Genomic DNA, 26,240 nt, shown 5'->3' on the forward strand with positions numbered 1-26,240 from the left:
TAATTAAAAAAAAAAAAACTTTCAGTAACAGTGCAGACAAGGGCTAGAAATGAGAAAAAACTTTCAGCCGAGGTAGATCTGCCCACAGAATAACTTATAGAAATGTGTTTATTTCCATTTGAAAATACACCAGGCTGGTCTGCCCTCCCCTTGGGAACAAAAGAATTCTGTTGCTGAAAATTTATCTTCTATTTAATTAGGATAATGTTCAGATCAGCAGTTAAAACACCAATAAATTAGACTAATAAATATTTAAATCAGTAATACTTGAAGTTCTTAAATGATATTGTATACTTCATTTCACAGAAAATAACATTAAATACCAGGAGGAATTTGCAAACGCAGTCTAAAAGAAAATCTAGTCTAATCAGTTAATAAGGCCAATAAATTAATGTGCCATTTAAAACCATAATCTTTCATTTTATCTCCTTCGGCTCTGCCCCTGCAGCTTTTCTTGCACATTACAGAGGGGGAGGCAGGAATGTATTTCACCACCCTGAAAGATATTTTCATATTTGAAACCTATAGCAGCTTTGAGTCTTGGCTCCAGATTCTTTGATTTTCTGAGGCCTGTTCTATTTAACCTATAGCACTGTAATGGCAGCCAGAAAGGCCACCCTTCCCGAGGGAGAAGCAGACCCCAGAATCAAACTAATCTTCCCTTTGCCATCGCCTGAAACAAAATCTTCTACGTGCCCCTGAGTGTGTTATCATTTTGTTCAGAGGACAAACATTTGTACATTTTTCATTTTGAAAGAGGGAGTCCACTTCCCTAAAACAAAGTTGGTAAACATTCTGTAAGGTCATATCTATGCATCGGTAGGAGAGGGTGGCAGGAAGATAAAAAAAGAACAAACAAATTCAGGAAAGTACCATCTTCTCTCCAGTGGCCAAACTCATACCAGCCCTTCATTTTCTTCCTATAGAGAGGCCAACAATGGACTCAGATATTTCCTATCGATTTAATTCTTTGAAGAGTTCAGAGGGAAACACTTTTCTATTTGTGGTACTTAGATTTTAAAGGACATCAGTGCAGCATCCATAAAAAAAAAATGGTGGGGAATGCTAGGATGAGAAAACTAGTGAGAAAAATTATATTGTCTTCTAGACTTTATCTGGTTAAAAGGGGTCCCAAGACCAAAGGTTACATCAGCTCTATCTAGGTGACATTAGACTGACATGCTGAAATGTCACCATGGAAAATTAATCAGTTCCAGCATACAGATTTCCAGACATTTCATTCAGGAGTGGGAGGGAGAAGATAAATTTAGTCTCACCTGTGGGTCTATAAAAGTGATTTTTAAAAAAGGAAAGAAAATTTAGGGCATCACGTAAACGGTGAAGGAGTGAATCCTAGAACAAAGACTAACTTCAGGAAATTGCTGTTAACTTTGCACTGCTCTGTGAGAGGTTTCTTTTTTCCCTGTCCCTGTGACATGGCCCGATAGTATTTGGGTAGTACATTTGATTGCTAGACTGGGGATTAGCAAATCCCTCCTAGGAACATCTCCTTATGCCCGTCTAATGGGCATGAGGTTTGTCATTATGTCCCCTCACCATCACCTTCCCTCCTGAGGTGGTCAATTGTACCTTGTTAAAAATGCATTTAACTGCCTGGTAAGAGATTTTCATGTTGGAAAGTAGGATAGCTGCGGGTCTTTGCTCTGGCTCTGTTGATATTTTGTCTTTGCCTGCCAGCTGCTTTCCATCCGTCTATTTCTTTATTAGTTTCAAGCCTTCATTTAAATCTGATTTCCTCCCCTTTCCATGGTTTAAGTACATGGACAGAAACAACGAACATCAGGAAGAGAAGTAGAAAAATACGGGTATGACTTGCGGAAACTACAGATGAGGGTCTTTAGCATCTAGCCCAATTTTGAAATTGCTTTGAAGAAGGGAGTGCCTTGACTCTTGCGCACCGGCCATTTTCACAGCAGTTCCCTTGCACGCAAGTGTGTGCTTATATGGGATGCAGGGTTGGGCGTGAAGAGAGTGCTAGTAATTACAGTGCAGCAGAATGTGCAGAGCAACACTGTAACCTTCAAAGTTTTAAAGCCATTTGTGCTTAAATCTATATTCTCAGTGGTAGAAATAACCATTTCCAGCAGACTATACTCTTTATGAAATCAGGAGCAATATCTATCTTTTCTCACTACCATATCCTCAAATAACACTGTCTGACCCATATTAGGAACCTATAAATAAATAATGAATTAATGAATGTGGGCTCTTATGGTACCCCATACTCTCTATTAACATTAAGTATTCAATTGTAATTATTTGTTTACCTATTAGTTTTTCATATTAAACTGTGGGCCCCTAGAAGGAAGGGGCTGTGTTTCTTTCACCTCTGTGGTTTCCAAGCCCAGGAAAGTTCCAAGCACGTAGTAGGAGTTCAAAAAGGATTTGACAAGTGATGAATCTGTGAATGGGTAAATAAATGAATGGGTCAATGCCCCATTCAAGTATGTGGATCCTTTACTTGGGTGTTTGAATACACTGCTCCAATTCTGGGGGTCTTGCTCTTTCCCAGGTCCTCCAGGTCCCCCAGAGGCTGTGACAATAGACGAAATCACAGATACCACTGCTCAGCTCTCCTGGAGACCGGGGCCTGACAATCACAGCCCCATCACCATGTATGTCATTCAAGCCAGGACTCCGTTCTCCGTGGGCTGGCAAGCAGTCAGTACAGGTACCATATTGGATGCTTGGCTCAGAGACATTGGGAACTCAGCATACTGGACACAGCACTGTGGCAAGGAACGTCTAAGTTCTCATTCAGACGCTACTACAAATGATATATTATGGCAGTGTTTCCTAAACCTTGGCCAACTGTACTATCATTAATATTTTTCTTTATATCAAATCACAGTTGGGTTTTTTTAAACTCATCCTAAGCAATAGTATCTGTGAAATGGTAATGTCCAGGCCAGATTTGGTGGCTCACGCCTGCAATCCCAGCACTGTGGGAGGTAGAGTTGGATGGATCGCATGAGCCCAGGAGTTCCAGACCAGCCTGGGCAACATGGCAAAACCCCCTCTCTACAAAATATACAAAAATTAGCCTGGCCTGGTGGTGCGTGCCTGCAGTCCTAGCAACTCAGGAGGCTGAGGTGGGAGGATCGCTTGAGCCCAGGAGGTAGAGGTTGCAGTGAGCCAAGATCACACCACTGAACTCCAGCCTGGGTGACAGTGAGACTCCGTCTCAAAAAAAAAAAAAAAAAGTCTGTTGTGCTGGTTGTATATGTATTTTCCGTAACACACATTAAAAATATATTAGTTATAAAAATAAAATGCATCAATCTGTACTACCTAAAATCATCTGTGTAGCACTGTGGTTCACTTTGGAAAGCAGTGGATTCTGCTTGACTATAGTCACTTAATATATTAGTCACAGACTTCGAAAAGTTTACACAGTGCTCTCAAAAACCAATAACAGAGGATTATAGGGAGCCTCTTCACTTGCTGCTGTGTTTTTTGAGACAGGGTCTCACTCTGTCACCCAGGCTGGAGTGCAGTGGTACAATCACAGCACACTGCAGCCCCGACCTCCTGGGCTCAAGCAATCTTCCCACCTCAGCCTGTTGAGTAGCTGAGACCACAGGCGCAGGCCCCAACACCCAGCTAATTCTCTAAAATTTTTTGTAGAGACAGGTCTTGCTATGTTGCTTAGGCTGGTCTCAAACTCCTGCACTCAAGCAGTTCTGCATCAGCCTCCCAAATTGCTGGGATTTCAGGCGTGAGCCACTGTGTCCAGCCCCATTTTTGTAGATGGATAAATTTGGGGATAAAAAGACATGAGATTTCTCTTTAACCAATTTTACAAATTCTTAAAAAAAACATTGTTAGCAGCAACACTTCCATCCTGTTTCCCTTTATTACATGTATACAGCACTTGCTATTTTTTAAAAGTTTCACAGTTATTTCTCTTTGCATATAAAAGAATTCTTATACCATCCCCACTCTGTCAATACCTCCAAATTGACTCATTTTCTTATTTAGATTTCATTTAAGGATAAATTGGATGAACAAGTAGTTATTACAAACGAGATACACACTCCTCTAGACAGCAAAAGTAGGCTATATGGCCTTGATGTTTTGAAGGAGAATATGCCCAGTGTTGAGCAATTCATATAAATCTTGTTGATTTTAACCCATTTGTTTTTTTCATTTTAGTTTACCAATCCTTAGAAATGGGTTTCTGTGTTTCCTCCTGTAATCACTGAGTCACAGGTGTGCTTTAAGAAGGAAATATGAGAAAAATATAGAGGTTAGGAGATGAATTCTAGACCTGACTGCTAATCAGCTGATCTCTATACATCTTCATTTTCCTCTTCTGTTAAATGGGCACAATAAGAATTGTTTAAGAATGGATATAGGCCAGGCACAGTGGCTCACAACTGTCATCCCAGCACTTTGATAGGCCAAGGCGGGTGGATCGCTTGAGCCCAGGAGTTTGAGAGCAGTCTGGGAAATGTGGCGAAATCCCGTCTCTACTAAAAATACAAAAAAAAATAGACAGGCATAGTGGCATGCACCTGTAGTCCGTGCCACTCAGGAGGCTGAGGCACAAGAATTGCATGAGCCTGGGAGGTGGAGGTTGCAGTGAGCCGAGATTGTGCCACTGCACTCTACCCTGGGCATCAGAGAGAGAGAGAGACCCTGTCTCAAAAAAAGAAAAAAAAAAAGAAAAGAAAAAAAGAATATAATACTTTTACCTTTCTCAGAGGATAGTTGAAATAGTGTGTCTGGCACTATACAATAAATGCTGAAACACATGTGAAGGGGTGATAGGAATGACTGAGTCAGGTAGTTTGGGGTCTTGTGGACTGTGTGTCTTTTATGATGTCATCTGCTGGTATCTGATTAGAGTGTGTTAGTTTAACATACAGAGATAGTTCTGAGATTACCTCACTGAAACAACTGTTGATGCAGCTAATATCAGAACACCTACACTGCCCTGAATACAATAATGATGAGGATGGATGGATGTTCCTATCTTCCTAACATAATCTCTGCATTTGTTTTCTGAGAACCTATGAAGCAGCCCCCACCTTTTGTTGTCTTTCAGTCCCAGAACTCATTGATGGGAAGACATTCACAGCGACCGTGGTGGGTTTGAACCCTTGGGTCGAATATGAATTCCGCACAGTTGCAGCCAATGTGATTGGGATTGGGGAGCCCAGCCGCCCCTCAGAGAAACGGAGAACAGAAGAAGCTCGTGAGTAGCACCCGAGATTCAGATCATCTGTTCTGCCAGCTGCTGTTCCTTAGGAAAAGCCTTTGAATTCTTGCTGCTCTTCAGCGCTCATGCGGCTCTGTGTTAGCACACCCTTCCCTTTAAATGTTTATAATGATAGAAATCAGGCCAGGAGAAGCCCAGCTGAACACGCAATGGGTTTCAATCAAGAGTTAAGTTTTCTTCATTAGGTCCACTCGTACAGCAAGAGACACACTGCGCTTAGCCCTCTCAAAAGCCAGCCCTTTCTTCATTGGTTCATTTGTCACCAAGATTCTAACAGAATTTCAAAAAAAAATCCCACATTTCAAATAAAATTATCTCACATAAGTAACTAATGGCAAAGAATAATTTGTGACTGCTCTGGACACAGCCACCATGGGGTAATCCTGTTTAGAATAGAAATAAAAAATAAAGTAATTTCTTCAGAAATGTTCACTTAGATTATCTTTCTTAGGGTATAAACCATTCCCAGAAACTAAGATTCCGAACATGGTGCTCATTCGAACAAGACCAGCCAGCAATTCAGTATGGCCCTCTGCATATGCAGCTTGAATGAGCATGGGGAGAGAAGAACAAGTTCATCAGGGTCAGCCGTACTTTTACTTAGCTGATGTAAAGCAAGAGGCCTACATGTGCCGTCTTTTATAGAGTTCCCGGCTGTAGAGAGGCCAGTGTGTTGAAGGAATAATAAGGTCCCTACACAAATGGGAGTTCTGACCCTACTCTCAGAAAAGCAAAAACTCATCTAGATCTATTTGATTGGCTTTAACCAAGGAGGCATACCCAGTCACCAGCCACATACCCCAGTGAGACCTTTTTAAATGTGGCCCGGAGCCTTTCAGTTACATGATGACAATATAGCTAGTCCCCTGCTTTCTTTTCCCCTTCCAAAACCATAATTGAATTAATTCCCCTCAGCAATCCTGAGGTGGAAGCTCGCATAATTTCCTCTCTTTTACAGAGAAAACTGGGGATCAAAGAGGTTAAGCACAGTGAGCCAGGGGTCAGCTTCTATCTGCCACTTCCTTCAACACTCAGATCAAAACTCTTCCTCCCAGAAGCCATTCGCCCACCTCAGCTCTGAGCAGGGCGCTACTCGGAACGCCCCCCCGCCGCTTCTCCATGCTGACTGTACCTTACTCTGGTTGTCGACCTTGCTCTAACTGGTGCAGGCGCCCTTCCACTCCAACCAGCATGTAAGCTCTGCCTGGGCAGAGCTTGTACTCTTCCCTTTGTGTATCTCCACGTGGCTAATAAACGCATAACCAAACATGAGGACCAGACTTCAGTCCTTTCCTCCCTTCGGGAACCCACAGCCTCTAGGGATGGAGCTGAACAGTTGGTCAGACGTGTCAGATAACACGTGTGCCTTGTTGAATGGGAAACAGGTAATTAATAGCAGTCTCCTTGGTACATTTCACTTCCTCGAGTCGACGCCGTGGGCCCCTTGACAATGCTGTTGCTGATCTCCAAAGACAAAGGGGTGTGCCTCAGAGTACTCATTGAAAGTGAGTCACCTCTGCCAGGCAACCTTCCTGACCCTCATTCACCTTTGCCGCCTGACATAACTTGTTTTTTGTCTCCTTGTGCAGTCCCCGAAGTCACACCAGCGAATGTCAGTGGTGGCGGAGGCAGCAAATCTGAACTGGTTATAACCTGGGAGGTAAATGAATCACAGAATAAAAGGAACGTACACGCATCGAAGCTATTTTATTATTTTCCTCCATGTTAGACATAGCTGGGAGGTTTCCTCCTCTGTTTTTAACAGTGAAAATTCATTTGGGTTCAGACACTCCCTCTCACGTAGCTAATGGCTAGCAGGAAGGACGGCACTTGCCCATCCATTGTTAAGGCAAGTTTTAATTCAATCCATCACAGTAAAAACAATTATGAAGGGAAGACAACACACGTTACAAAAAAAAATAAAGAAGGCTGTTTCAGAGAAAACTAGTTTTTCTTTTCTTCCTGAATTGCTGCATGGCCAATTGATTTAAAGCGTCTGCCAGCAATAGATTCAGTGCACCAGCACAATTTCCTGGCAATTGGCTTTGCTTCTAGAAGGGGCCCTCTTTTAGGAGGTATTTTTTAAAACAACCTGGAGGAAAGTTAGTCACCAATTTATTAAAAATTGGCTTTGAGAGAAGAGGTGGGAGCTTTAGAAAGGGTTCTTCTTGTTTTTGAAAGATTCTAAACAGCCCCAGAAATTAAAATCTCTCATTTACCCAAAGCACAGCAGTGAAAGAAATCACTCATCCCTCCAGCTGAACTCTTCCCTCTGAGAGGGAGGATCTTCAGCCAAGATGGTTTTTCTTCCTTCAGTGAGATCTTTTGTCTATTTGGCAATGGAAGAAGATTAGTATTAGAGGATACGTGTTGGAAATGTGGTTTTTCAGGAGACCGATGTCCAGTGTTTTTTTTTTACAATCATTTCCAACCATTTCAGAGCTGGGTCTGCCCCATCAAAGAGCAAGCTCTGGACTGCAGATCCTCATTATGTTTTCAACCCTGTCCAGTACATTATAACTGTTTAAGATAGACTGACCGCAAGCCCTAAATTTAAAAGACTGTTAAGAAAACCCCAAATAAGATGGGTGGAGCAGGATGTAGACAAGAATGTTACAAGGGAAACAAAAACGAGTTTTGCGTTTGAGTGAAACTACTATGATTTCTGAAGACCACCTCCCTTCTTTCCCAGACGGTCCCTGAGGAATTACAGAATGGTCGAGGCTTTGGTTATGTGGTGGCCTTCCGGCCCTATGGTAAAATGATCTGGATGCTGACAGTGCTGGCCTCAGCTGACGCCTCTAGATACGTGTTCAGGAATGAGAGCGTGCACCCCTTCTCTCCCTTTGAGGTTAAAGTAGGTGTCTTCAACAACAAAGGAGAAGGCCCTTTCAGTCCCACCACAGTGGTGTATTCTGCAGAAGAAGGTATAGTTTATGCTGCCTAGATCATTGACTGTTAATATTTCTTCAATTCTAAAATGTGGATTGTAGCACGTACAATCAATTTCACATGGTACATGTATCTTGAAGGCATACCTGATTTGAGAAGAGGATAATGTAAACAATTTGGTTCACTGTCCACCATGAATCTCTTGAAAAGATAGCGACTGCTCTGTATATGAAAACACTTGGCTGTTCATTATTGATTCCATTGCTAAGGACCAGAATTGCAAATACCATATAAGATCTTCATATCTATCTATATGTTATCACTACTTTCAAAAGAATTTTATTTTTGCCTTTAAGTGAATATCAAAATATAATTTGCATTTTCTTACCACTTGTATTTTCATAAAGCATATGGTACTTGTGGCTCACACCTGTAATCCCAACAGTTTTGGAGGCCAAGGCGGGTGGATCACCTGAGGTTGGGAGTTCGGGACCAGCCTGACTAATATGGAGAAAACCCATCTCTACTAAAAATATAAAATTAGCCAGTTGTAGTGGCACATCCCTGTAATCCCAGCTACTCAGGAGGCTGAGACAGGAGAATCACTTGAACCCAGGAGGCGGAGGTTGCGGTGAGCCGAGATCGCACCATTGCACTCCAGCCTGGGCAACAAGAGCAAAACTCCATCTCAAAAAAAAAAAAAAATCTCACTTATTAAAGAAAAGAGTAAGTCATGAAGCAGTGTGATTGCGCTCACTGTCATCCACACCATCATTATGTTTAACATTTCTCACACATTATTATCACCTCCATGCTATCTATCCCTGCTCTCGGGATGCCTCTCACACAGTCTTCGTTACCTTTGGAGTTTGTCTATGTTGTTTTAAAGATGATGCTCAGAATGGGACCATGTTAAAACATCTGAAAGGTGAATCATTGATTTAGAGTCAGTGAAGATGCAATAACTTATTCCCAATCAGAGAGATCATCCCCTTAGATTCAGTAGCCCTCCATGATCTAGCTGCTGCCTCTCTGTCTGCCTCAGCTGCTGATGCCTTTCCCTGCATATTTCATGTTCCAACCATTGCCAAAGGATTTACAATTATTCAAACAAGCTTCAGCCCTTTGCATAGCCTTCAACTTCTCTTAGATAATAGTTCATGTCTCTGGATTATGAAAATGAGAGGAAAAGGGGAAAAGGACAGTCAGCTGACTTGACTAAGATTCAAGAGAGCTGGATGACACTTCAGGTTCACACTGCAATCTGTATGATCTTGGATAAGTCAGGTATACTCTGTGGGCCTCAGCATCTTTGGCTGCAAAGGAGAGGCTAGACTGACTTTTCTCCAAATTTCAGTTATTTTTGCCAGATTTCTGCCATAGCTGTGTACCATTGGTATATGTTCACATTTTTCTTTCAATAGTCTTCCTTAAAAAAAATTTAGTGGCCAAGCACAGTGGCTCATGCCTGTAATCCCAGCACTTTGGGAGGGGGATGTGGGAGGATAGCATGAGCCTAGGAGTTTGAGACCAACCTGGGCAACATAGCAAGATCCCAGTCTTTACAAAAAAAAATTAGCCAGGCATGTTGGCACATGTGTGTGTGGTCCCAGCTACTTGGGAGGCTGAGGTGGGAGGATGGCTTGAGCATAGGAGGTCAGGCTGCAGTGAGCCATGATTGTGCCACTACATTCCAGCCTAGGTGACAGAGTGAGACCCTATTTCAAAAAAGAAAAAGAGAAGCAGTTTAGCCATGTCGTAAGCAATAACATTTGTGAGATGCTAATTAAGAAGGATCTGTGTTAAGGGAATTGCTGGCTATGAAAACTTGGTGCTTAAACTTAAGTGGTTCTTCTCTTCTACCCACACCTAAATTCAGAACCCAAACACTGGACAAATATTCACTACCACCAACTCCAGCTATTAATCACTGCTCTGCAAAATGAGGGTTTGGCTTACAATCATTAAGGACGATTCTATAACCATGAATTATTTTACCTTATAATGCTAGTATCTACAATCCTGTCCTAATGTAGCTGATAGAGTAATAACTATCTCCATATTCATCTACAGAACCCACCAAACCACCAGCCAGTATCTTTGCCAGAAGTATTTCTGCCACAGATATTGAAGTTTTCTGGGCCTCCCCACTGGAGAAGAATAGAGGACGAATACAAGGTTATGAGGTAGGCAAGACATATGTGCCTTGGGTCTGAAAGAGAGTCTATGCCCCTTGATAAGTCCTCCAAGTCACATTCTTATAGGAAAAGACCCACATTCCCACTTAGAGGCATTGGTTTTAGGCCTGGCTTCCAGCTGAACATTAATGGAAGCATTGAATACTCAGCTGTGGGACTACACTTTTTCTATGTTATATTCTAGAGGTATTTTTCAAATTATGTGCTAATCTAAGCATTTATGGGATGGTTGGCAAAATGAGCTTTGACTTCTGATATGCCCAGGATCACTTTGACTCAAAACAAACATGGGAAAAAAGAAAATAATGAACGACGGTTGTGTCAATGTACCGTCTCCCTAGGAAGCTAAGGACAAAAAAGGGACCCTTCTTACTTTGGATAATTTCTCAGGATATACAGAGTCCTTTGTCCTGATAGCTCTGCTCATGATGTAGTATAGAAAACTAACTCCATCATAAGAATCTGCATACAAAATTACCTGATGACATTGCAAATATCCCCATTGGGTATGGTTTCCAAGGTCTTTCTGTTTATTTTCTTAGGTTAAATATTGGAGACATGAAGACAAAGAAGAAAATGCTAGAAAAATACGAACAGTTGGAAATCAGACATCAACAAAAATCACGAACTTAAAAGGCAGTGTGCTGTATCACTTAGCTGTCAAGGCATATAATTCTGCTGGGACAGGCCCCTCTAGTGCAACAGTCAATGTGACAACCCGAAAGCCACGTAAGAACAGACTTGCTCAGAAATATTTTGGGGATTCATCACACATATCCCAAGTTTATTCCTTATCCCCACCTCCCAGTGATCATTTGCATACTAATTAGTAGCATGTGGATTCAAATTTCCCTCAGCATTTTAACTGAACCTTTCCGTATACCATGCAAAATTCATTGCTGTGGAGGACAGAAAGATAAATGTTTTTCTCCTCACTGGGAAGGGCTACTTCTTTTAGCTATAAATGTTAGGCGACCAACTGAATCTTTTTCCATTTGCAATGCTGTATCTCATCAGATTTTAGTGACCTTGAAGACACATATTAGTGCAATAGCCCATTAAATTGCCTCCACTCTTGAATTCTAATAAGGAGATATTCCTCAGAATCCATTGAGACTTAATAATCTGTGACTTCGTATATCTTAATTTTTTTATAGCACCAAGTCAACCCCCCGGAAACATCATATGGAATTCATCGGACTCCAAAATTATCCTGAATTGGGATCAAGTGAAGGCCCTGGATAATGAGTCGGAAGTAAAAGGATACAAAGTAGGTAATTTCTTTTTTGCAAAGGCACCTAATCCTGCTGTGAGTGGGGACAGTCTCCTCCATGAATTATACAGTTGTCTGCATTGTCAGTTTCCCTGGTGATGCTCTCCTACCCTCTAGGAATCGCTGCCTCCAACACGGTTTGATCTGAGTTGTATAAATAGTCTATGGCAACTGGTCAGGATTTAGACAATCACCTTCACTTTAGTCTCAGGCAGCATCAATCAGAAATGGATAAAGACCCTGTGTTTGGGTCTCCAAAAATACCCTGAAGAACCACTTTTTAAACATTCCTACTGTCAGCTTTGTTTTGCTCCTGTCTCGGTTGTATATATTTTTTAGTCAACTTCGTAGCCTCCTGATATTACCAATGATTAATCATTTTTGTTCATATGTTTCTATAGTCAAGAGTTATATAAAGAAAAATAGAAAAGAGAGAGAAAAAGCAGGAAAACTGGAGAAAATGTTTGCCTGACCCGGTAAATGTTGGCTTGTCTTTAATGAGAAAATGAAAAGAACATGTCTATAGCCTTCTTGCAGCAATTAAAAAGGGTTATAAATATCTTGCAACGTTTCCAGCTACCTATTTGCTACCTAACAAACCAACCTGAAGCTAGGGGCTAAAACAGCAACAGTGTATCATTTTTTATGACTTTGCAATGTGGATAGGGCCAGAACAGACAGATTTTAGGGCTGGAATAACTAAGATGCTTCTTCACACACTTTTGGCTTCTTAGATGGGATAAGTGGGAAAGCTGAGGCTGGCCAGTGATCATGCTCTCTATGAGGCCTTTCCCCACGGATGACTTGGGCTTCCTCACAGTATGGTGACCTCAGAGTAGTCGGATTTCTTACATAGTTGTCAGCTTCAAGAGGAAGAAAGCAGAAGCTGCCAGCCCTTTTAAAAGCTAAGGATGGACGTGGGCAGTTCCAAGATGGCCAAATAGGAACAGCTCCAGTCTACAGCTCCCAGCGTGAGCAACGCAGTAGACTGGTGATTTCTACATTTCCAACTGAGGTACTGGGTTCATCTCAATGGGGCTTGTCAGATAGTGGGTGCAGGACAGTGGGGGAAGGGCACCAAGCATAAGCTGAAGCAGGGCAAGGCATCGCCTCACCTGGGAAGCGCAAAGGGTCAAGGAATTCCCTTTCCTAGCCAAGCAAAGCTGTGACAGACAGCACCTGGAAGATCGGGGCACTCCCACCCTAATACTGCGATTTTCCAATGGTCTTAGCAAACGGCACACCGGGAGATTATATCCCACGCATGGCTCAGAGGGTTCCATGCCCACAGAGCCTTGCTCATTGCTAGCACAGCAGTCTGAGATCAAACTGCAAGGCGGCAGTGAGGCTGGGGGAGGGGGCGCCCGCCATTGCTGAGGCTTGAGTAGGTAAATAGCGGCCTGGAAGCTCAAACTGGGTGGAGCCCACTGCAGCTCAAGGAGGCCTGCCTGCCTCCTTGCCCTCTGGGGTCAGGGCATAGCCGAACAAAAGGCAGCAGAAACCTCTGCAGACTTAAATGTCCCTGTCTGACAGCTTTGAAGAGAATAGTGTTTCCCCCAGCACGGAGTTTGAGATCTGAGAATGGACAGACTGCCTCCTCAAGTGGTTCCCTGAGCCCCGAGTAGCCTAACTGGGAGGTACCCCCCAGTAGGGGCAGACTGACACCTCACACAGCCAGGCACCCCTCTGAGACAAAACTTCCAGAGGAACGATCAGGCAGCAACATTTGCTGTTCAGCAATATTTGCTGTTTTGCAGCCTCTGCTGCTGATACCCAGGCAAACAGGGTCTGGAGTGGACCTCCAGCAAACTCCAGCAGACCTGCAGCTGAGGGTCCTGACTGTTAGAAGGAACACTAACAAACAGAAAGGACATCCACACCAAAACCCCATCTGTACGTCACCTTCATCAAAGACCAAAGGTAGATAAAACCACAAAGATGGGGAAAAAACAGAGCAGAAAAACTGAAAATTCTAAAAATCAGAGCACCTCTCCTCCTCCAAAGGAACGCACCTCCTCACCAGCAATGGAACAAAGCTGGATGGAGAATGACTTTGATGAGTTGAGAGAAGAAGGCTTCAGATGACCAAACTTCTCCGAGCTAAAGGAGGAAGTTCGAACCCATCCCAAAGAAGTTGAAAACCTTGAAAAAAGGTTAGACGAATGGCTAACTAGCCTAACCAATGTAGAGAAGTCCTTAAATGACCTGATGGAGCTGAAAACCATGGCACGAGAACTACGTGACGAAGGCACAAGCTTCAGTAGCCGATTCGATCAGCTGGAAGAAAGGGTACCAGTGATGGAAGATCAAATGAATGAAATGAAGCAAGAAGAGAAGTTTAGAGAAAAAAGAATGAAAAGAAACGAACAAAGCCTCCAAGAAATAAGGGACTACGTGAAAAGACCAAATCTACGTCTGATTGGTGTACCTGAAAGTGACGGGGAGAATTGAACCAAGTTGGAAAACACTGCAGGATATTATCCAGGAGAATTTCCCCAGCCTAGCAAGGCAGGCCAACATTCAAATTCAGGAAATACAAAGAACGCCACAAAGATACTCCTCGAGAAGAGCAACTTCAACACACATAATTGTCAGATTCACCAAAGTCGAAATGAAGGAAAAAATGTTAAGGGCAGCCAGAGAGAAAGGTCAGGTTACCCACAAAGGGAAACCCATCAGACTAACAGCAGATCTCTTGGCAGAAACTCTACAAGCCAGAAGAGAGAGGGGGCCAATATTCAACATTCTTAAAGAAAAGAATTTTCAATCCAGAACTTCATATCCAGCCAAACTAAGCTTCATAAGTGAAGGAGAAATAAAATCCTTTACAGACAAGCAAATGCTGAGGGATTTTGTCACCACCAGACCTGCCCTACAAGAGCTCCTGAAAGAAGCACTGAACATGGAAAGGTACAACCAGTACCAGCCACTGCAAAAACATGCCAAATTGTAAAGACCATTGATGCTAGGAAGAAACTGCATCAACTAACGAACAAAATAACCAGCTAACATCATAATGACGGGATCAAATTCACACATAACAATATTAACCTTAAATGTAAATGGGCTAAATGCTCCAATTAAAAGACACAGACTGGCAAATTGGATAAACAGTCAAGACCCATCAGTGTGCTGTATTCAGGAGACCCATCTCACATGCAAAACACACATAGGCTCAAAATAAAGGGATGGAAGAAGATCTACCAAGAAAATGGAAAACAAAAAAAAGCAGGGGTTGCAATCCTAGTCTCGGATAAAACAGACTTTAAACCAACAAAGATCAAAAGAGACAAAGAAGGCCATTACATAATGGTAAAGGGATCAATTCAACAAGAAGAGCTAACTATCCTAAAAATATATGCACCCAATACAGGAGCACCCAGATTCATAAAGCAAGTTCTTAGAGACCTTCAAAGAGACTTAGACTCCCACACAATAATAATGGGAGACTTTAACACCCCACTGTCAACATCAGACAGATCAACGAGACAGAAAGTTAACAAGGATATCCAGGAATTGAACTCAGCTCTGCACCAAGCAGACCTAATAGACATCTACAGAACTTTCCACCCCAAATCAACAGAATATACATTCTTCTCAGCACCACATCGCACTTATTCCATAATTGACCTCATAGTTGGAAGTAAAGCACTCCTCAGCAAATGTAAAAGAATAGAAATTATAACAAACTCTCTCTCAGACCACAGTGCAATCAAACTAGAACTCAGGATTAAGAAACTCACTCAAAACCTCTCAACTACATGGAAACTGAACAACCTGCTCCTGAATGACTACTGGGTAAATAATGAAATAAAGGCAGAAATAAAGATGTTCTTTGAAACCAACCAGAACAAAGACACAACATACCAGAATCTCTGGGACACATTCAAAGCAGTGTGTAGAGGGAAATTTATAGCACTAAATGCCCACAAGAGAAAGCAGGAAAGATCTAAAATTGACACCCTAACATCACAATTAAAAGAACTAGAGAAGCAAGAGCAAACACATTCAAAAGCTAGCAGAAGGCAAGAAATAGCTAAGATCAGAGCAGAACTGAAGGAGATAGAGACACAAAAAACGGTTCAAAAAATCAATGAATCCAGGAGCTGGTTTTTTGAGAAGATCAACAAAATTGATAGACCTCTAGCAAGACTAATAAAGAAGAAAAGAGAGAAGAATCAAATAGACTCAATAAAAAATGATCAAGGGGATATCACCACCCTTGAGAGTGGGTAACAGGGTTAGACAAGATGGTAGGAAAGGACACTTTCTGAGTTCTTCTTAATTTCCAGCTCAGTCATTCCCCCTTCTTTTTAGGAGTGGTACTGGAAGAGCAAGACACCCTACACCTCCTCAACTACACCCCAAGGAAGGTCACTGTAACTGGCTATACATTTTGAATTGCTACATATACATGTGAATGTTTAGAGATACATAATTTAAAGCTACAGGTATCCACAGGTTCCATATTCTCAACTGTGGATCAAAAATATTCAGGAAAAAAAACACACAAAAAAATACAATGAAAATGACACAGATTTTGAAAACAATACAGTATAACAACTATTTACATACCATTTACATTTTATTAGGTATTATGAGTAATCTAAAGTTGATTTAAAGTAGACGGAAGGATATGCTTAGGTTATACACAAATTCTATACCATTGTATATCCAGGACTTGAGTATCCACAGATTTTGGTATTTTAGGGAGGTCCTGAAGCCAGTTCCCTGAATTACCTAGGTACCAATGAACAACTCTCTCTCTTTCTCTGTGTGTGTGTGTGTGTGTTTGTGTGTGTGTATGTGTGGTACCTCCCGTGATATCTCACCTCCCATGATAGCTCAGGAAACTCTCCCTAGTATCACTTTTAGGGTGAGATTAGAGGCTGAATAAAAAGCGGATCTGATTGCAACGGAAGAGTTGACCTTTGCTAGAGAATTTGACCCATTAAATATGGCTATTGTTTATCTCAGACTGACCCTTTCCAAAATTAAGTTTTCCTCCCAAATACTGAACATGTTGGGGTGTGGGTTTATTTTCCCTTCTTCACTAAGTTGTCTGAATTCTTTAGATCTCAGCCTGGGTAGACAGTCTCAACAAGAAGCTGACTTTAGAAAGTTTAAGGCCCCAAATATTTTGTCAACACAAATCCTTAAGCTACTTTATGGCATTAGAGCTAAAAGGAGAGCGTCTGGTTTCAGTATCACAAATTAACCTACCTGCAGGGCCAGGCAGATAACATAAATGAGTTATGCTCAGTCCATTCAGAAACTACTACTAATACCTATACTAAGCACTGTTCCAGTCCATCTTAACTTTATATTTTATTTTGTTTTATTTTGAGACAGAGTCTCCCTCTGTCACGCAAGGTGGAGTGTAGTGGTACAATCTTGGCTCACTGCAACCTCCGCCTCCCGGGTTCAAGCAGTTCTCCTGCCTCAGCCTCCCAAGCAGCTGAGACTACAGGCGCCCACCACCACGACTGGCTAATTTTTGTATTTTTAGTAGAGATCGAGTTTCACCATGTTGTCCAGGCTGGTCTTGAACTCCTGACCTCAGGTGATCCGCCTGCCTCAGCCTCCCAAAGTGCTGGGATTACAGGCGGGAGCCACCATGCCTGGCCTCATCTTAACTGTATAATAACCATGAAGACAGGTGCAGTTATTATCCCTAGTTTTACGGATGAAGAGCTATGGCACAGAGTTTAGTCACTTGCCTTTCACACAGCTGGTATGTTGAAGAGCTGAGATCCGAATACAGCAGTACGAATCCTGAGTTCTACATTTAGCCACGTGGTGCTTCTGCCTACCAGCCATAAATAAATAGAGTAAGTGATAACAAAGTACTGCAGAGAAAAAGAGGCCAGAGTGAGGGGAATAGAGAAAGCCATGGAGTGGACAGGAGAGATGTATTATTTTATAGAAAGGCCAAGGAAAGCCACTTTTAAGTGGTGAGATTTCAGCTGGGCCTTGGCAGCTCTCTGGGAATGTCCCAAGTACTGCAAAAAAGGAAGTGCAAAGGTCCAGAGGTAGGCATGTGACAATGTAGCAACATTGGAAGTGTTGGGACTATCACCAACTGCAGAGTTTGTGATTGTTCAGAATGAGACTTCTCAACTCCAGCCAGTTGTTGTCAGACAGGAATATAGATCACTGGCTTAGTCTATTTGATTCTGGATCGCACTTTTGTAGAGTCTTACTCAGGAACAGAATACCTGAGACTAGGCAATTAATATGAACAGAAGTTTATTGACACCCAGTGCTGGGAGGGAGAGGGAGGAGGAAGGAAGAAGGGAGAGGGATAGAGAGCTGACTCGCCCTTTTATAACATACTAATTCCATCTGTGAGGGTGAGCCTAATCACCTCATGGCCTAATTATCTCTTAAAGGTTCACCTGTTAATACTGTTAAAATGACGAATTTCAACATGAGTTTTGGAGAGGACAAGCATCCAAAGCATAGCAACCAGTGTGGCCATAGCTTCCAGTTTTTCAGTAGAACCCACAAATTTTTAATGTTTAATTTCTCGGTTTTTAAATGTTCACATCTAACTCAAAAAAAATAACACTATGACAGCCAAACAAATAATATATGCAGGCTGGTTATGACCCATGGGCCACTAGTTTTTTACTGTCTAACTCCCTTGGTTTGTGTTCCCAAAGACAGATGCCAGAGAGGGAAAGCAATTTGCCCAGAGCCCTACAGGTGGTAGCCAAGGTAGTCTTCGTTAAAAATCCAGGTTCTGAGGCCGGGCATGGTGGCTCACACCTGTAATCCCAGCACTTTGGGAGGCCGAGGTGGGTGGATCACCTGAGGTCAGGAGTTTGAGACCAGCCTGACCAACGCGGTGAAACCCCATCTCTGCTAAAAATATAAAATTAGCAGGGCATGGTGGCACATGCCTGTAATGTTAGCTACTTGGGAGGCTGAGGCAGAAGAATTGCTTGAACCCGGGAGGCGGAGGTTGTAGTGAGCTGAGGTCACACCATCGCACTCTAGCCTGGGCAATAAGAGTGAAACTCCGTCTCAAAAAAAAAAAAAAAAAAAAAAATCCAGGCTCTGGATCCAGACTGCCTAGGTTTGAATGCAGGATCACCACTTACCAGTCATGAGACTGGGCAATTGCTTAACATCTCCACATCTCAAGTTCTCATCTTTGAAATCAGAATAATAACATTGCCTTCCTTAAGAGGTTATCCACATAAGCATTTAGAACAAGCTTGTCCAGCCCACAGCCCACAGGCTACTTGTGGCCCAAGATGGCTTTGAATGTGGCCCAACAGAAATTCATAAACTTTCTTAAAACATTGTAAGATGTTTTTTGCAATTTTTTAAAAGTTCATCAGCTATCATTAGTGTTAGTGTATTTTATGTGTGGCCCAAGACAATTTTTCTTCTTCCAGTGTGGTCCAGGGAAGCCAAAAGATTGGACACCCCTGATTCAGAACACACAGTGTTCAGACATTAAATAGTGGAAGTAGTCTATAATATTTGCTGCTATTATCATTATTCCCACAGATCCATTCTTTCCCCTTGTCTTCCACCCTAGATTACATCAAATGCAAGCACAGCCTTCAATCGGCTGAAGCAAGTGTTTGGTGTAAATAAAGGCTTTACAGGACTCTATTTGGGTTCTGCTGCAGTCCCTAATATTGCAAGACTGATAAGCAGTGCTGATAAAAGTGCTGCTTTTTCCTGGAAGTGTTTCTTTTGGATTTATATTTGAAACAAGTTGAATCCTCTGAGCTCTTGCAAGGACCAGAGGTAAATCAAAGCAGCAATTTATTCCTCAAAGCCAGATGTGACCTTGCATCCCATCAGCCCATTCTCCTGGAGGGCCGTGATGAGAAGCTTTGACACTCCTGAATGTGCCTGAGGATTTATCTGTGCCTAATCATCAGCAAGGGGATGCTGGGTCTGATACAACTGATGCTGCGGGGAAGAAGGGGAGGCTTATGAATCTTTCTACCTTAAGGAAATTGTGTTTTCCACCTTGTATTAGAGAGATATAAATTAAGGTGATGAAATGCCAGGGGACAGATGGGTTCTAAACCGTTCTAAGGGAATTTTATGAATTTCACTTGTGTCTGGTTTTGTCTTGAGACACAAGAGTGACCTTATGTCTGTAGCCTCAGCAGATCAGAATTTATAAGGGATCTTAGGGAAGGATGAGCTAATCTCGTGCTTCTCAACGCATGATCTGTGGACCATCAGCACTGGCATTTGCTGGGAACTTGTCAGAAATGCAGATTTTCAGGTCCCATCCCAGAACTAATCACAAACTCCAGGAACGGGGCCCAGCAATTTGTGTTCCAACAAGTTCTCCAGGTGATTCTGTTCACGCTTGAATTTGAGAACTACTCATCTAATTCATCTAATCATGATGCCTATCCCACATTAACATCTCCTGATGATCTTTTAGAAAACAACTACAGCCTGGATCCCACCTCTGTGCAGTCTTAGACAGGCTAGAGTGGAACTGGAGCGGGGTTTCTGACCTCCTCACAGTCAACACTTTGAGCTAGAGAGTTCTTTGTTGCGGGTCTGCTCTGTGCATTGTAGACTGTTCAGCAGCATCCCTGGTCTCTCTATCCACTACAACAGGAGGACATGTTTTGACAAACACGTCTGCAGACATAGCCAGATACCTCCCTGTGAGGCAAAATTGCTTCCCTGCCCCTCCCACCCTGTTGAAAACCACTGAGCTACAGCATAAGTATTTTACAAGCACCCCAATTGTTCTAACATGCAGCCAGGACCAAAAACCACTGACCTCATCCAACCCTATCTTTTTGTCAGGGGAAACTACAGAGGATGAGCTTTAGTGGTTCTATAGGTAAAGGCACACTTTCCCAGACCTGTATATTTTGTTCCTGATTGGAGTAAATCCAATCACAGCGGGCAATCCCAGGTAAGTGAATGTGTTTTCAGGAGGCTAGTTGGCCACCTCATCAAATGAATCCACCTCCAAACTCAGAACCCATGGGGGGCCCAAGATGGAAACAGGACTGTTGCAAGCTGCAGATATGTCCAGGGTGGCGATGGTTGCCTCTTTGCTACCTAACCCCATAAAGTGGGGTTCCAGAGGAAAGGAATGGGAGGTTACTACTCTTGCCTTTCAGGTATCTTCTCCCTGTGCTGAAATGTCCTGTCTCTAAGAGTCATGATCATAACTTACTGTGCCTGGCTTGTGCTCTAACCTTTGCCATGTATGTTCTCTGATTATCTTTAAGCCTTCAGAGATACTATTTCTTACATGCTTCCTCTAAGCTAGGCCATCACCAGATTCAAACCTTGTGCAATCTTTTTTATTTTTATTTTTTAATTTTATATTTTTGAGACAGTCTTGCTCTGTCACCCAGGCTGGAGTGCAGTGGCTTGATCTCGGCTCACTGCAACCTCCGCCTCCCGGGTGCAAGCAATTCTCCTGCCTCAGCCTCTGGAGTAGCTGGGATTACAGGTGTGTGCCATCATGTCTGGCTAATTTTTGTATTTTTTGTAGAGACAGGGTTTCGCCATGTTGGTCAGGCTGGTCTCGAACTCCTGGCCTCACGTGAGTCACCCACCTTGGCCTCCCAAAGTGCTGACACTATAGGCATGGGCCACTGCAGCCAGCCTCCTTGTGCAATCTTGAAAACACACCAGAAGAGTGGGTATTATTGTCCCCATTTTACAGATGACTGAAGTGAGGCTCAGAAAGGTGAAGTGGCCTGTGATCCCACAGTGGCCAAGTTTATTCTGATGCCAAAGCCCCGATGTGTAACTGAGCACTGTACATCCTTAAGGAGCTACTCATACTTTCCACTTTCCCAGGAGTGTCAACTGAGCCTCCGAGAGGCTAGGCAGTAGGTAGAATCATGTTGCTGATGCCCCTGATATAATATCCTTTCAGCTCTTTCCTCGGAATAAAATGGTAGCTGCAGTCATGGCCCTCACTGCAAATGAGCCTTCCAAATGCAAGTGGGCAGCCAGGCAACCTCTACATCCCTGCATTTTGCTCGTGCCCAGAGGTGAAAACAAATGAATGCTCCATATTTGGGGCCTTTGTGAAGACGGCAGGTGACACCTGTTCTTTCTGTACTGGCAGGTCTTGTACAGATGGAACAGACAAAGCAGCACATCTGTCATTGAAACAAATAAAACATCGGTGGAGCTTTCTTTGCCTTTCGATGAAGATTATATAATAGAAATTAAGCCATTCAGCGACGGAGGAGATGGCAGCAGCAGTGAACAAATTCGAATTCCAAAGATATCAAGTGAGAATGCCTTTTTTTCTCCCTTTTCTCCTGCCTGTCTTATCTTATCAGCCTTCCAGATGAGTCAGGGCTTGAAAGACATTCAGCCTGCAAAAGCAGACTTAAAATAAAAATGGAGAACACTACCCCCCTTCTCCAGATGTTTGCTGGCCATAGGCAGTTTCATGCAAAAATCAGTTTGCCCGTGTTGACTGATCTACTCAGTTGCTAATCAAAAATCAGATTAAAGCAGACCCGAATCAGTCACTAACGTTTTTCCATGTCAACCTGTGTAGTTTGCATTGCATCTATTGTAGCCCCAGAATTACAGTTTAGAAAGTGAAAAGCATGACTCAGTCAGAAGGAACAAGGAAAAGCATTGTTAAGTATGCCGTAGCAGTTTTTCTCCAGTGAAACAGTGTATGCAGTTCAATGTCTTGGAAATATTTGGAATTTACTACTTATTTTCAATGGGTATATGCAACATGTGCATCAATGTGTATGTCTCTCTATAGTCAAGATTATCTTCACTTTCAAATGTTGACTAGCATGTGAGAATAGCATATTCTTTTTGAGCAAATACATTCAATTCTGTTTTTACAAATGCCATGTTTGTAAGTATCTTAACAGCATGATATTTTTTGTTGTTGTGTGTGATCACATTTATTTAAAGAAAAAAAACAAAATAGCCAAATCCATGGAGACAGAAGTGAGGCTAGTGATTGGCAGTGGCTGGTCAGTGGGGAATGGGGGTTTAGGTACTGGGTCTTCATTTGGGGTGACACAAAAGTTATGGAGCTTGAGAGTGGTGCTGGTTGCACAACATTTGTACTTAGTACCACTGATTCGTACATTTTAAATGAGTTAAAATGCTAATTTTGTTATGTGTATTTTACAGCAATAAAAAAAAAGACTGTGGTTAGATATCTAAGTGTAGACTTTCACAGGCTTTCAGATTTCAGTCTGGAGATTAGGGGAGCAGTGAAGGCTGGAGGTATAAATTTTCAAGACATTGGTAAAAAGATGATTTTTTAAATTATGGACAAAATCCTCACCACCATCCTGACTTTTAGCCATGTGACATCCCTCTGCTAAGGGGTGATATGCCAGTGTTTCTGGATGGAGTTTATATTTACTGCATCTTTTTTGCATACAAACACAAAAGGCATTTTTGTCTTAAAAGGGGGACAATTGGATTCTATACTTTACCAAACAAAGCCTCTAACTTCTATCGAAAGGGAGCTAGATTTTTGGTGAGATGTGGAAGTAAAATCTCCAGGCCACGAAAATACAAGATTGGGGCTTATCTATCTCGCTTCCTTAAAAATCTGACTTTATACTTCATACTTTCTTATCATTGCAGGGATTGACATTTTTAGGTAGACTGATGATTCCTGGTTTTATTCATTACAAAAACATATATTAAGCAATTATATTGGTGTAATTATTAGATAACAAGGAAGTGACTGTGAACCAAACATGATCTGTTTCAAGAGATTTTTCATCATGTTGGTCAAAGAGACCTTACAAGATTGAAGAACTCCCGAATGACGGTTGATAGCTTCTTACTATGAAAAGTGTAAGACCCATAAGAAAATTTAAAAAAGGATTGAGGCTATTTTGTTTGCAGAAAAGGGGTAGATTTAGACAGACATGGGTTTGAACCCCAATTTAGCCATTTACTAGCTGGGTGATCTTAGATAAGTCACTTTATTTCTCTGGGTGCAAATTACCACCATCTGTTAAGCGAGGTAATAATAATACCTGGCCTTCATCCAGTTTTTGCAAGATTTAAGTGTCATATTCATCTGTGCCCAGCAGAAAGATAGAGTTCAAAAGGGAGCAGCAATTTTCATTTTGTTGAATCATCGACATAGCATGCTGTTTATCAGTATTGTTATTAGTAATATTGAAGTTTCTTCTCACATTAGATGGGAACATCCTTATATTACAAATGCCTTGACAGAGATACGGGGCTGTCCTATACCCTACTCCCAGGTTCGTAGCTTGGTAGTCATAGAACTGATATTTAAAAGCCATTAAGACCTTGATCATCATTTCCAGTAGAATCCATGCAGTTCTGCTGTTTCAAAAAGCCCCGTGGCCCCTCTTCCCTTTGAAGCAGAGATGGGGCTGTTTTGAGTGAATTTGTTCTCTCTTTTCAGATGCCTACGCGAGAGGATCTGGGGCTTCCACTTCGAATGCATGTACGCTGTCAGCCATCAGTACAATAATGATTTCCCTCACAGCTAGGTCCAGTTTATGACAAAAGGTATCCGAAGGACTTGCTGTTTATAATATAAGCAACATTTAGCTAGTTGTTTTGAAGACACCCAGTACTAAGTAATATTGTTGTTCAAGTACATCTTATTACTGGAATAAAAATGTTTTTTGCTTCTTTAGGAATGGCATTAATACAGTACTTCCTCAAAGCAAATCTAGCTTTGTCTGAAGTTTCTTTGGAAACTCTGCAATGCACTGAAGACATCTGTAATATGATGTTACCAAAGCAGTTTACATATGTCCTTATATGCATATTTTTTATTATATATTTAGTGTTTTATAGAATTTTTTAAAGTTAACATATAATGTAGATATTAATTTTTTCCTCGGCTGTAAAATGCTATGGGCAACACAATCATGCAATTATAATTTGAAAATATTTCCTTTAAAGACAGAGTTTGAAACTCATCTTGGTAAATAAATTGCAAATTACTCGTACAGTTTTACAAGGATCTCATGGCAGAACAGCGGAAGACTTGGTCCGTAACTCAAGGCTGTTGTATGCAAACTACTCTTCTAGTGGTTAATGCACTTGACATGTACAGTATGTTTAATGCATTGAATCAAGTCCTTTTGACATGTACAGTATGTTTTCCATGCCGTTGTGAATTTTGTTGTTCAACACAACTTGAGATGGTTTCAGGAATGGCTGCAATCTCAAAAGCTCAATGTACTGCCCGAGAGGCACCTTGTGCAATATTCCCATCCCTGAATTTAGCATTGTACAGGAAGATTTTCTTTTCACTCAACTAAGTTAGCATTGTCTTTGTGGTAGCATTATCTTAGACATTAAATTTGAAGTAACATATATCCTGTAGTAACATAGACCCAAAGTTACTATAGTCAACCAAGTCTTTCAAAGGATAAAAGATCATTTTATTATCTTTAACTGTATCTATTTTGAATGTAAATTTAAGAAAAGTAATTCTCTGTCAATGGATTCATAATTTCATTACAAAATTTCTTATATATAATATGTGTATCTCTGTAATAATAGAGCCCTTCTTTTGAATCAAAATTACATATGGAGTTTGGAAGATTTCTCCTATTTCAACAAATAGTTGCTGCAAGAATTTTTAATATGACTCTATAAAAGATCTTTAGTACAATTGTATGGTTTCTTGATGATTCTGTTTTGCAATAGGTAGCCTAGTTGCTTTATATGCTTTACCTTCTAAGTCTTAAAATCACACATTGGAAAATGACAATATCAACAAAACTGTATTCTTATGGAAAGAACTATTTGTTACAATGGGAAAGGTTTTGTAAGCAAACCCTAGTGGGACAGTGACATAAAAGGCAATGAAATTTTCTATAAACATTTTCTCATGTAAACATGCTGCCACCTTTTCTTCTTTCTCAGAGAACTCAAATTTGCTGTAATTTGTCATTGTCATTTTTGCTTACAAATAATATAACTTTTCAACCTTCTAGTTATATTTATCCAATAAAGTCATAAATCGGGATTCCATTTGTGTCAAAACTAGGGTGGTAACCGGAAAAAAAAATATTGTCAGTATTTCAAGCTGTGTTCCTTTCTTAGTTTGATATGGTTACTTCTATGTTAAAATAAAATTTAAAATCACATGCAAAAAAAAAAATCAACAAAATAATAAAATGAACGAAAAAAAAATGACACCCAGGGAGTTCCCAACCCCAGTGTAAATGATATTTACCAGTGATCTAGCATATGTAATCTTTTTTAAAGGTATTGTTAATAAATATTCTGTCATTTGTAAAGATACTTGTCTTTTGGGAGCATTTTTCCTACCTGCCTGTCAGGGAATTTGTTAGCTTACCTTTGTGCTAGTTATAATTTGGGATCATAGAGGGACTCAAAAGTCTCTACCCAAATCTAGATGACCCAGAGCTTTTCCTTTGGAACTGACAACCCTGAAGCACCATTTCAAATCCTCTTTGGAAGTAGAGAGGGTCCTAATCCACAAGTAAATGTCCTGAAGATGAGACTTGAATATTTTCTCTTGATTAGCTAAGTCTTTTGTATATTTACTGTAAGTATATCTGTTGTTTCCCTCACCCCCCATTGCTAAAAGGGTAAGTTCTAAGCTTGAGCATTTAAGGCTCTTTTTTTTTTGAGACGGAGTCTCACT

At 41.4% G+C, this 26,240-nt stretch overlaps 1 protein-coding gene across 5 annotated transcripts in view; it reads left to right on the top strand.

Moving 5' to 3' along the window:
• CNTN4 (contactin 4) overlaps positions 1–25,873 on the top strand; it is a 960,931-nt gene extending 935,058 nt beyond the window's left edge. For all 5 annotated transcript variants that reach the window (XM_019024764.4, XM_055383681.2, XM_063703559.1 and 2 more), the window contains 9 exons: positions 2,534–2,692; positions 5,072–5,221; positions 6,835–6,905; positions 7,938–8,172; positions 10,211–10,323; positions 10,878–11,064; positions 11,493–11,605; positions 21,699–21,867; positions 24,012–25,873. In XM_019024764.4, coding sequence (XP_018880309.1) covers positions 2,534–2,692; positions 5,072–5,221; positions 6,835–6,905; positions 7,938–8,172; positions 10,211–10,323; positions 10,878–11,064; positions 11,493–11,605; positions 21,699–21,867; positions 24,012–24,112 — 1,298 coding nt within the window. In that variant the 3' untranslated portion in view covers positions 24,113–25,873. The remainder of the gene's footprint in view (positions 1–2,533; positions 2,693–5,071; positions 5,222–6,834; positions 6,906–7,937; positions 8,173–10,210; positions 10,324–10,877; positions 11,065–11,492; positions 11,606–21,698; positions 21,868–24,011) is intronic.
• The last annotated feature ends 367 nt before the right edge of the window (positions 25,874–26,240 follow it).

Source organism: Gorilla gorilla, chromosome 2 (assembly GCF_029281585.2).
Source record: "Gorilla gorilla gorilla isolate KB3781 chromosome 2, NHGRI_mGorGor1-v2.1_pri, whole genome shotgun sequence".
Lineage (NCBI taxonomy): Eukaryota > Metazoa > Chordata > Mammalia > Primates > Hominidae > Gorilla > Gorilla gorilla.